Here is a 12869-nt window from a genome sequence, read left to right on the forward strand (position 1 = left end):
ATAAATTTCTGTTTATAATTAATGTTTGTAAATACCATGGTTATAGGAGTACTGTTGTACTCTTCATGCACCATAGTGTGTATGTATGAATACAGCCTCTCCTCACTTAGCAGTGTACTCATTTACTGACAACTCAGACTTACAACAGGCTCTCTGACCAGTGTGCATGCCTAAATAATGTATATTAAAACTGATTTCCTCTATTCTGTTTATTTCAGTATACAGTACAGTATTGTATAAACATTTAAAAATATACCAGAAATGTTATAAATGGTGCAAAGGCAACATTAAAACAATATCAGAGATGGTTGACACAAACCCACTACCATTATAGTATGCTCCTCACTGTGCAACAAATTTGTTTACCGACATGGTCTTAGGAACGGAACTCCGTTGTTAAGCGAGTAGAGGCTGTATATACATGTATGTATATATCTGTATGCATGTGTGTGTAGTATGTTTGTACATATGTAGTATTAGGTATGGGACAATACCAGAATTTTTGCTGATACCAATATTCACTTATAGGCTGATACCGATACCACCAAAATTTGCCGATATCAGTGGTAGGGTGTGTGTGCGTGTGCGTGCGCGTGCGTGTGTGCATGCAGGGGGCGATGATGGGGATCATATCTTTCTTTCAACACACCGGCCGTATCCCACCGAGGCGGGGTGGCCCAAAAGAAAAAACGAAAGTTTCTCCTTTTACATTTAGTAATATACAGTATACAGGAGAAGGGGTTACTAGACCCTTGCTCCTGGCATTTTAGTCGCCTCTTACAACACGCATGGCTTACGGAGGAAGAATTCTGTTCCACTTTCCCATGGAGGTAAGAGGAAATAAACAAGAACAAGAACTAGTAGGAAAATAGAAGAAAACCCAGCGGGGTGTGTATATATATATGCTTATACATGCATGTGTAGTGTGACCTAAGTGTATGTAGAAGTAGCAAAATGTACCTGAAACCTTGCATGTTTATGAGACAGAAAAATGGACACCAGCAATCCTACCATCATGTAAAACAATTACAGGCTTTCGTTTTACACTCACTTGGCAGGACGGTAGTACCTCCCTGGGTGGTTGCTGTCTACCAACCTACTACCTAGTGGGATCATATATCTTTCTTTCAACACACCAGCCGTATCCCACTGAGGCAGGGTGGCCGAAAAGGAAAAACTAAAGTTTCTCCTTTTACATTTAGTAATATATACAGGAGAAGAGGTTACTAGCCCCTTGCTCCCGGCATTTTAGTCGCCTCTTACAACACGCATGGCTTACGGAGGAAGAATTCTGTTCCACTTCCCCATGGAGATAAGAGGAAATAAACAAGAATAAGAACTAGAAAGAAAATAGAAGAAAACCCAGAGGGGTGTGTATATATGTGCTTGTACATGTATGTGTAGTGTGACCTAAGTGTAAGTAGAAGTAGCAAGACATACCTGAAATCTTGCATGTTCATGAGACAGAAAAAAAGGACACCAGCAATCCTACCATCATGTAAAACAATTACAGGCTTTCGTTTTACACTCACTTGGCAGGACGGTAGTACCTCCCTGGGTGGTTGCTGTCTACCAACCTACTACCTAGTGGGATCATATATAGTATTTAAATATACATGCACACAAGTACGCACGCACGTGCATGCATACACACGTGTGAGAAGCTGAACATGAGATTTAAGGAACTATTTACAGTGGAGACAGAAAGGACTCTAGGAAGTCAGAACAGGATGGTACACCAACAAGGGATATACCAACAAGTGCCGGATAAGATACACACAACTGAGGAGGAGGTAAAGAAGCTGCTAAATGAACTTGATACCTCAAAGGCGGTGGGACTGGACATCATCTCTCCGTGGATCCTTAGAGAGGGAGCAGAGATGCTGTGTGTGTGCCACTAACAACAATTTTCAACACATCCATTCCAACTGGGCAATTACCTGAGGTATGGAAGACGGCAAATGTAGTCCTCATTTTTAAGAAAGGAGACAGACATGAGGCACTAAACTACAGACCAGTGTCATTGATGTGAATAGTATGCAAAGCCATGGAGAAGATTATCAGGAGAGAGGTGGAGCACCTAGAACGGAATAAGTTTATAAAAGACAACCAGCATGGATTCAGGGAAGGAAAGTCCTGTCACAAACCTAGTGGAGTTTTATGACAAGGTAACTGCAGTAAGACATGAGAGAGAGGAGTGGGTAGACTGCATTTTCTTGGACTGCATGAAGGTCTTCGACACAGTTCCTCACAAGAGATTAGTGCAAAAGCTAGAGGATCAGGCACTCATAACAGGAAGGACACTGCAGTGGATCAGAGAAAACCTGATGAGGAGGCAACAACAAGTCAGGGTACATGATGAGGTGTAGGGCGCCTGCGACAAGCAGGGTTCCACAGGGGTCAGTCCTAGGACCAGTGCTATTTTTGGTATATGTGCATGACATGACAGAAGGGATAGACTCAGAAGTGTCCCTGTTTGCAGATGATGTGAAGCTAATGAGGACAGTTAGATTGGATGAGGATTAGGCAGGACTACAAAGAGACCTGGACAGGCTGGAAGCCTGATCCAACAACTGGCTCCTCGAATTTAACCCCACTAAATATAAAGACATGAAGATCGGGGAAGGGCAAAGAAGACCACAGACAGAGTATGGGCTAGGTGGCCAAAGACTGCATACCTCACTCAAGGAAAAGGATAATACTGAGCACATCTGAGGCACACATCAACCAGATAACTGCTGCAGCATATGGGCACCTGGAAAACCTGAGAATACCATTCTGATACCTCAGTAAGGAATCGTTCAAGACTCTGTACACTGTGCACGTCAGGCCCATACTGGAGCATGCAACACCAGTTTGGAACCCACACCTAGTCAAGCACGTCAAGAAATTAGAGAAAGTGCTAAGGTTTGCAACAAGACTAGTTCCAGAGCTAAGGGGAATGCCCTACAAAGAAAGGTTAAGTTAAATCGGCCTGACGACAATGGAGGACAGGAGGGTCAGGGGAGACATGATAATGACATACAAAATACTGCAAGGAATAGACAAGGTGGACAAAGACAGGATGTTCCAGAGATGGGACACAGAAACAAGGGGTCCCAATTGGAAGCTGAAGACTCAGATGAGTCAAAGGGATGTTAGGAAGTATTTCTTCAGTCATAGAGTTATCAGGCAGTGGAATAGCCTAGAAAGTGACATAGTGGAAGCGGGAACTATATATAGTTTTAAGATGAGGTTTGATAAAGCTCATGGAGCAGGAAGAGAGAAGACCTAGTTGCAATCATTGAAGAGGCAGGGCCAGGAGCTGTGACTCAACCCCTGCAACCACAAATAGGTGAGTACAGTAGAGTTCTTCAGTGCACTTTATATTTTTTATGCATTATTCTCATATATCCCTGTTGTGGGGTAAACTGATTGTAATGCCAGCACACTTCTGGCAAAACATCAATTGAGTGAATGGTGGTAACTGTATTTCCTCCTTTGGGTGAGTGTTCCTTGGCAGGAGACTTCCATTGAGGCAAAAAGCACACTATTTATAAATAAATTAATTTATGATCTCTCTTCTCTTTAAAACAGTGAAATCAAAATCACAGCGTACAGCAGATATAATTTCCATGTTGGTGAATATTTACGGGAGTAAAGATGTCTTCATCACAGAGTACCGTACTATTCTGGCTGACAGAATACTCTCTCAGTTTAGTTATGATACTGAAAGAGAGATCAGATATTTGGAGCATCTAAAGGTCAGGTATGTATCATTGCTATTGTTTTCTTTTCCACTCTACTGAGTGAATTTTATACTCTTTTTTAGCTTTTTTTTATTACTAGGTATTACTGGACAGTATAAAAAAAAAATGTGCATAAATTAGAAACAAAGCAATAATATCCACAGAAAGCTGGGAAGAGTGACAGGAGAAATTTCAGTAGGGTGGCCAACTGATTATTGTCAACATTTGTTGTGCCATGGTGTCAACAAATGGCTGCAAGTATGTGGAGAACTTTGGTATAGTTTTTGCATGTACATAGGCACTCTTGTATGTTATAATATTACTTGATTCACTTCTGTCTAGAAATTGAGCTTCACCAGTATTTCCTCCAGAAATCTTTCTTCTTCATTATATTCTAAAAAAAGTTCATTCATGTTTTCTGGTTCCATATCTTCAAAACCTTCACGTGGCAGTCTCCTTGCCGAGTCAAATATTACCTGGATCCAGCTTTTCACTGAGGGGAAAACCTATTAAATTATTTACCACACTAGGCCATGACTTTTCCCAGTCTTCATTTATTGCAAACTTGGGCATGTTACCCCATGAAATTTGGGTTATTGTCTTTGCAGTGTTGAATTTGCACCAGAACTCAGGTACTCCAGACTCTGAGTCAGCATCCTTTGCTGCAAGGAGCCTCTGGATCTGTAAATGCACTGCAGTGTCTTAATAACACGGCGATCCAGTGATTATATCAATGGATCATGCAAGGGTTCTGGATGACTGGGATTTATAAAGAATGAGGAAAATCTTGAAATTGAGGTTCATTCTCCTTAAGTAAAATTGGAGTTTTGGAATAAAATGTTGCATATACCACCTAACCCTTTTGTGTCAGTCCCATTGTACTATGGCTTTGAAGCCAGGGTCAGTCCTATAGGACTACGCCATGAACTCAGATCTCAGATAAGCTGTGAGCAGTAAATTTGAGCCTAAATATAAGAGAATGGATCTATGTGGTAAGTGTGCACCATATAAAAAAATCATGCAACAGTGCATAATGAGAAAAAAACTCTGCATTTTTAGTTTAAAACAGCTACTTTGCAGTGTATTTTCCCTGAGGGCAAGTTTTAGATCAGGGGTCTTAACTCTGAAAGTGTTAATAAGCAAGGATTCAGTCATCCATGTTGTTGAGCTAGATTGCCAAATGACAAGCAAAGTGCTTTTGTCTTTCCATTTCAAAGAATGATAAGTAAGAGTGATAAATAAGCATGGGCCTACACTTAAATTCACCTACTGTATAAACATACAGAAGCAGGATTAAATGATCTTTCACCACCTTGAATCCAGGTGCCCTTTTCTCTTGCTTGCTGATGTTGGTTCTAAAAGGCATCATCTTCCAGAATAATCATGTCTCATCAGCATTAAACTCTGGTTCAGGTTCATAGCCATGCTCAAAAATAAATTCCTCCAGTTCAGCAGGAAAATTCTCTGCAACCATATGGTCAGCAGGGAGACTCTCACCACTCAACCTTATATTATACTGCCAACTGCCCATTTTAAAATAATGAAACCATTCAGCACTAAAGGAACACTGTTGTGCAAGCTTTCCCTCCTGCAAAATGTGAATCATGAAGTGGTGAAAACACAGTACTTGGAGACCTGAAAGATGAGGGCTTACTGTATCCAAGTTCACACTAGGTGATTCCCACAGCAAGCATCTTGGAATAAAGGAAACAGCATGAGCCAGTAGGCATGCAGTGCTGCACAACTACTACTACTATTTACACTAGATCATCATCTCTGGATGCTCTATATAAGCTGTAATTTTTTTGTGCTGTGTACTTAATAAAGTCGACTTGTGGGTGAAATGTTGTACCAGTAAAGACTTCACTGCATTAAGTGTCTATTTACCATGTATTACTTTCATGTTTTTTTTATGGCTACACTTACATCGAATTATTTGTTTACTTGAATATACATTTCTACACATTACCATAAGATCCAACTCTATGTGCTCAGATCCTTTAAATTCATAAACTTTGTCTTTACACTCTGCTTTTCACATCTTTGTAGCAACATTAAATACATCTGTTTCAAAGACTAAATGTGAAATATCCTTGTGTGTTGTGATTGACAAATTATAAACCATTTATCACTGCCAAACAAACTGCTTCTGCTCAGTCTTGTTCATTGATATTTCTTGTGTGTTGCTTAGTCATACCACATTTCCTTACACACTCAGTATATCTGCCCATCTTTTTATAGCCATATATTATTAAAAATATATCACCATGGTATAGTACCATACATTTTTTACTATTGCAGATTTGGAGAGACTCTTGCACTGCTTCATAAATGTGAGGTAATGGTAAAGGACGTTGCAGACTCCAAGCGCATCAACAGCTCCATTAATTCTGATGAAAATCCTCGTAGAGAGAAGCAGATGTTCCCTGTATCATGTATGATTCTTTCTGCACAGTTCTGGCCCTCATTTAAGGAAGAACGTCTCCAGTTACCAGAGGAAGTAATGAAGGAGCTGGATACTTACACTGAAGCATTCCAAGACCTTAAGGGCAACAGAACACTAAACTGGAAACCACACTTAGGACAGGTAACTACCACACCTAGGACAGGTAACTATAATGTTTGGGATGAGTAACTACCTCATGTCACCTTTTAAAAATTCTCCTTTCCTTTTCTCCTCTCTTTTCTTCCCTTTCACTTCCCCTCTCAATTCTCCTCCACCCCTTCTCACTCCTTTTCTTCACTTCTTTCCCTCCCACTCTACTGTTATATTATTATTATAATCAAAAAGAAGCACTAAGCCACAAGGGCTATACAGCTCTACTGTTATAAATTCTAGTTTTTGCATTAATTGAAAAATTTTGTTTTTGTTTTTAGAGAGGTATCCATATTGTGATTTACCTTATCATAGACACATCTCATAAAATTGTATAATGATATACAAGTGGATAATTTACTAGGAGCTCAGGCAAAGTGAATTAGATTTATTGAATATTATATAATGCTATCTTTAATTTCCTCTGGCAAACTATTCCGTATTTTTGCTGCTATTTATTTACATGAACTTTCTTTCTTAACTGAGCCATTCACTCAAAATATCAGAGAAAAATTTTATTTCTTGCATGGTGTCTATGGGTCCTGTTACAACCTTCTAGGGAATGTCGAAGGTTTGAATTACCATTTGTTATGGTTAAGATATAACATGCACAAGAAAAAAGTGATTGGCTTATACGTTCAATAATTTCAGGGATTTGAATATAGTTATGTGTGTTTTCTGAAGTTGGTTGAATAATAAATAATTATTAATAAGAACCTCCCTCTTGAATACAGGTTCAAGTAGAAATTGATTTGAAAAACCGTACACTAAATTTGACGGTTACGCCAACTCAAGCCACCATCATATATCATTTTCAAGAACGAGCTCGCTGGTCCATAGATGATTTGAGCACCGTCACACAGGTCCCCAAAACTGTTTTGAGGAGAAAGATTACATACTGGCAAACACAGGTGGGTGACAATAATGTTTATTTTTTAAAGGAGGTTTTGTGGGCGAGGGGCTTGGACTTCCAGCAAGCGTACATGAGCGTGTTAGATAGGAGTGAATGGAGACGAATGATACTTGGGACCTGACGATCTGTTGGAGTGTGAGCAGGGTAATATTTAGTAAAGGGATTCAGGGAAACCGGTTATTTTCATATAGTCGGACTTGAGTCCTGGAAATGGGAAGTACAATGCCTGCACTTTAAAGGAGGGGTTTGGGATATTGGCGGTTTGGAGGGATATGTTGTGTATCTTTATACGTATATGCTTCTAAACTGTTGTATTCTGAGCACCTCTGCAAAAGCAGTGATAATGTGTGAGTGTGGTGAAAGTGTTGAATGATGATGAAAGTATTTTCTTTTTGGGGATTTTCTTTCTTTTTTGGGTCACCCTGCCTCGGTGGGAGACGACCGACTTGTTGAAAAAAAAAAAAAAAAATATATATATATTATTTTTTTTTTTTTCAACAAGTCGGCCGTCTCCCACCGAGGCAGGGTGACCCAAAAAAGAAAGAAAATCCCCAAAAAGAAAATACTTTCATCATTATTCAACACTTTCACCACACTCACACATTATCACTGTTTTTGCAGAGGTGCTCAGAATACACAGTTTAGAAGCATACACATATAAAGATACACAACATATCCCTCCAAACTGCCAATATCCCAAACCCCTCCTTTAAAGTGCAGGCATTTTACTTCCCATTTCCAGGACTCAAGTCCGACTATATGAAAATAAATAGTTTCCCTGAATCCCTAATTTACCCCCTCCCTCCAACCTTTCCTAGGCCAACCCCTACACCGCCTTCCTTCCACTACAGACTGATACACTCTTGAAGTTATTCTGTTTCGCTCCATTCTCTCCACATGTCTGAACCACCTCAACAACCCTTCCTCAGCCCTCTGGACAACAGTTTTGGTAATCCCGCACCTCCTCCTAACTTCCAAACTACGAATTCTCTGCATTATATTCACACCACACATTGCTCTCGGACATGACATCTCCACTGCCTCCAGCCTTCTCCTCGCTGCAACATTCATCACCCATGCTTCACACCCATATAAGAGCGTTGGTAAAACTATACTCTCATACATTCCCCTCTTTGCCTCCAAGGACAAAGTTTTTTGTCTCCACAGACTCCTAAGTGCACCACTCACCCTTTTCCCCTCATCAATTCTATGATTCACCTCATCTTTCATAGACCCATCCGCTGACACGTCCGCTCCCAAATATCTGAATACATTTACCTCCTCCATACTCTCTCCCTCCAATCTGATATCCAATCTTTCATCACCTAATCTTTTTGTTATCCTCATAACCTTACTCTTTCCTGTATTCACTTTCAATTTTCTTCTTTTGCACACCCTACCAAATTCATCCACCAATCTCTGCAACTTCTCTTCAGAATCTCCCAAGAGCACAGTGTCATCAGCAAAGAGCAACTGTGACAACTCCCATTTTATGTGTGATTCTTTATCTTTTAACTCCACGCCTCTTGCCAAGACCCTCGCATTTACTTCTCTTACAACCCCATCTATAAATATATTAAACAACCACGGTGACATCACACATCCTTGTCTAAGGCCTACTTTTACTGGGAAATAATTTCCCTCTTTCCTACATACTCTAACTTGAGCCTCACCATCTTCATAAAAACTCTTCACTGCTTTCAGTAACCTACCTCCTACACCATACACCTGCAACATCTGCCACATTGCCCCCCTATCCACCCTGTCATACGCCTTTTCCAAATCCATAAATGCCACAAAGACCTCTTTAGCCTTATCTAAATACTGTTCACTTATATATATATATATTTATATATATATATATATATATATATATATAGAAGAAGAATGAAGAATGAAGGGAATGTATGAAAGTATAGTAGTACCAACACTCTTATATGGGTGTGAAGCTTGGGTGGTAAATGCAGCAGCGAGGAGACGGTTGGAGGCAGCGGAGATGTCCTGTTTAAGGGCAATGTGTGGTGTAAATATTATGCAGAAAATTCGGAGTGTGGAAATTAGGAGAAGGTGTGGAGTTAATAAAAGTATTAGTCAGAGGGCAGAAGAGGGGTTGTTGAGGTGGTTTGGTCATTTAGAGAGAATGGATCACAGTAGAATGACATGGAAAGCATATAAATCTATAGGGGAAGGAAGGCGGGGTAGGGGTCGTCCTCGAAAGGGTTGGAGAGAGGGGGTAAAGGAGGTTTTGTGGGTAAGGGGCTTGGACTTCCAGCAAGCGTGCGTGAGCGTGTTAGATAGGAGTGAATGGAGACGAATGGTACTTGGGACCTGACGATCTGTTGGAGTGTGAGCAGGGTAATATTTAGTGAAGGGATTCAGGGAAACCGGTTATTTTCATATAGTCGGACTTGAGTCCTGGAAATGGGAAGTACAATGCCTGCACTTTAAAGGAGGGGTTTGGGATATTGGCAGTTTGGAGGGATATGTTGTGTATCTTTATATGTGTATGCTTCTAGACTGTTGTATTCTGAGCACCTCTGCAAAAACAGTGATAATGTGCGAGTGTGGTGAAAGTGTTGAATGATGATGAAAGTATTTTCTTTTTGGGGATTTTCTTTCTTTTTTGGGTCACCCTGCCTCGGTGGGAGACGGCCGACTTGTTGGAAAAAAAAAAAAAATATATATATATATATATATATAAATATATATATATACATATATAATTATATATATATATATATATATATATATATATATATATACCATATATATATATATATACCAACGCTCTTATATGGGTGTGAAGCATGGGTGATGAATGTTGCAGAGAGGAGAAGGCTGGAGGCAGTGGAGATGTCATGTCTGAGGGCAATGTGTGGTGTGAATATAATGCAGAGAATTCGTAGTTTGGAAGTTAGGAGGAGGTGCGGGATTACCAAAACTGTTGTCCAGAGGGCTGAGGAAGGGTTGTTGAGGTGGTTCGGACATGTAGAGAGAATGGAGCGAAACAGAATGACTTCAAGAGTGTATCAGTCTGTAGTGGAAGGAAGGCGGGGTAGGGGTCGGCCTAGGAAAGGTTGGAGAGAGGGAGTAAAGGAGGTTTTGTGTGCGAGGGGCTTGGACTTCCAGCAGGTATGCATGAGCGTGTTTGATAGGAGTGAATGGAGACAAATGGTTTTTAATACTTGACGTGCTGTTGGAGTGTGAGCAAAGTAACATTTATGAAGGGGTTCAGGGAAACCGGCAGGCCGGACTTGAGTCCTGGAGATGGGAAGTACAGTGCCTGCACTCTGAAGGAGGGGTGTTAATGTTGCAGTTTAAAAACTGTAGTGTAAAGCACCCTTCTGGCAAGACAGTGATGGAGTGAATGATGGTGAAAGTTTTTCTTTTTCGGGCCACCCTGCCTTGGTGGGAATCGGCCAGTGTGATAATAATAATAAAATATATATATATATTATATATATACTTTTTTTTTTTTTTTTCAACAAGTCGGCCGTCTCCCACCAAGGCAGGGTGACCCAAAAAAGAAAGAAAATCCCCAAAAAGAAAATACTTTCATCATCATTCAACACTTTCACCACACTCACACATTATCACTGCTTTTGCAGAGGTGCTCAGAATACAACAGCTTAGAAGCATATACGTATAAAGATACACAACATATCCCTCCAAACTGCCAATATCCCAAACCCCTCCTTTAAAGTGCAGGCATTGTACTTCCCATTTCCAGGACTCAAGTCCGACTATATGAACATAACCGGTTTCCCTGAATCCCTTCACTAAATATTACCCTGCTCACACTCCAACAGATCGTCAGGTCCCAAGTATCATTCGCCTCCATTCACTCCTATCTAACACGCTCATACACGCTTGCTGGAAGTCCAAGCCCCTAGCCCACAAAACCTCCTTTACCCCCTCTTTCCAACCCTTTCGAGGACGACCCCTACCCCTCCTTCCTTCCCCTATAGATTTATATGTTTTCCATGTCATTCTACTTTGATCCATTCTCTCTAAATGACCAAACCACCTCAACAACCCCTCTTCTGCCCTCTGACTAATGCTTTTATTAACTCCACACCTTCTCCTAATTTCCACACTCCGAATTTTCTGCATAATATTTACACCACACATTGCCCTTAGACAGGACATCTCCACTGCCGCCAACCGTCTCCTCGCTGCTGCATTTACCACCCAAGCTTCACATCCATATAAGAGTGTTGGTAGTACTATACTTTCATACATTCCCTTCTTTGCCTCCATAGATAACGATTTTTGACTCCACATATACCTCAAAGCACCACTCACCTTTTTTCCCTCATCAATTCTATGATTAACCTCATCCTTCATAAATCCATCTGCCGACACGTCAACTCCCAAGTATCTGAAAACGTTCACTTCTTCCATACTCCTCCCCAATTTGATATCCAATTTTTCTTTATCTAAATCATTTGATACCCTCATCACCTTACTCTTTTCTATGTTCACTTTCAACTTTCTACCTTTACACACATTCTATATATATACATTCTATATATATACATGTATATATATATAGGTAGTAGGTTGGTAGACAGCAACCACCCAGGGAGGTACTACCGTCCTGTCAAGTGAGTGTAAAACGAAAACCTGTGATTGTTTTACGTGATGGTAGGATTGCTGATGTCTTTTCTCTGTCTCATAAATATGCAAGATTTCAGGTACGTCTTGCTACTTTCTACTTACACTTAGGTCACACTACACATACATGTACAATCATATATATATGCACACCCTTCTGGGTTTTCTGCTATTTTCTTTCTAGTTCTTGTTTATTTCCTCTTATCTCCATGGGGAAGTGGAACAGAATTCTTCCTCCGTAAGCCATGCGTGTTGTAAGAGGCGACTAAAATGCCGGGAGCAAGGGGCTAGTGACCCCTTCTCCTGTATATATTACTAAATGTACAAGGAGAAACTTTCGTTTCTCCTTTTGGGCCACCCTGCCTCAGTGGGATACGGCCGGTGTGTTGAAAGAAAGAAAGATATTATATATATACATGTATATATATAGGTAGTAGGTTGGTAGACAGCAACCACCCAGGGAGGTACTACCGTCCTGCCAAGTGAGTGTAAAACGATAACCTGTGATTGTTTTACGTGATGGTAGGATTGCTGATGTCTTTTGTCTGTCTCATAAATATGCAAGATTTCAGGTATGTCTTGCTACTTTCTACTTACACTTAGGTCACACTACACATACATGTACAAGCATATATATGCACACCCCTCTGGGTTTTCTAATATTTTCTTACTAGTTCTTGTTCTTGCTGTTTATTTTCTCTTACCTCCATGGGGAAGTGGAACAGAATTCTTCCTCCGTAAGCCATGCGTGTTGTAGGAGGCAACTAAAATGCCGGGAGCAAGGGGCTAGTAACCTCTTCTCCTGTATATATTACTAAATGTAAAAGGAGAAACTTTCGTTTTTCCTTTTGGGCCAGCCCGCCTCGGTGGGATACGGCCGGTGTGTTGAAAGAAAGAAGAAAGAAGATTTATTTATACACACTCATCTGAGTTTTCTTTGATTTTATCTTAATAGTTCTTGGTCTTATTTCTTTTCCTTTTATATCCATGGGGAAGTGGAATAAGAATCTTTCCT

At 40.4% G+C, this 12869-nt stretch overlaps 1 protein-coding gene across 2 annotated transcripts in view; it reads left to right on the forward strand.

Annotated features, from left to right (window-relative positions):
- mr (anaphase promoting complex subunit morula) overlaps positions 1-12869 on the forward strand; it is a 51008-nt gene that overhangs the window by 26843 nt on the left and 11296 nt on the right. For both annotated transcript variants that reach the window (XM_070100177.1, XM_070100178.1), the window contains exons 11-13: positions 3577-3748; positions 6030-6315; positions 7059-7235. In XM_070100177.1, coding sequence (XP_069956278.1) covers positions 3577-3748; positions 6030-6315; positions 7059-7235 — 635 coding nt within the window. The remainder of the gene's footprint in view (positions 1-3576; positions 3749-6029; positions 6316-7058; positions 7236-12869) is intronic.

Source organism: Cherax quadricarinatus, chromosome 71 (genome assembly GCF_038502225.1).
Source record: "Cherax quadricarinatus isolate ZL_2023a chromosome 71, ASM3850222v1, whole genome shotgun sequence".
NCBI classification, from domain to species: domain Eukaryota; kingdom Metazoa; phylum Arthropoda; class Malacostraca; order Decapoda; family Parastacidae; genus Cherax; species Cherax quadricarinatus.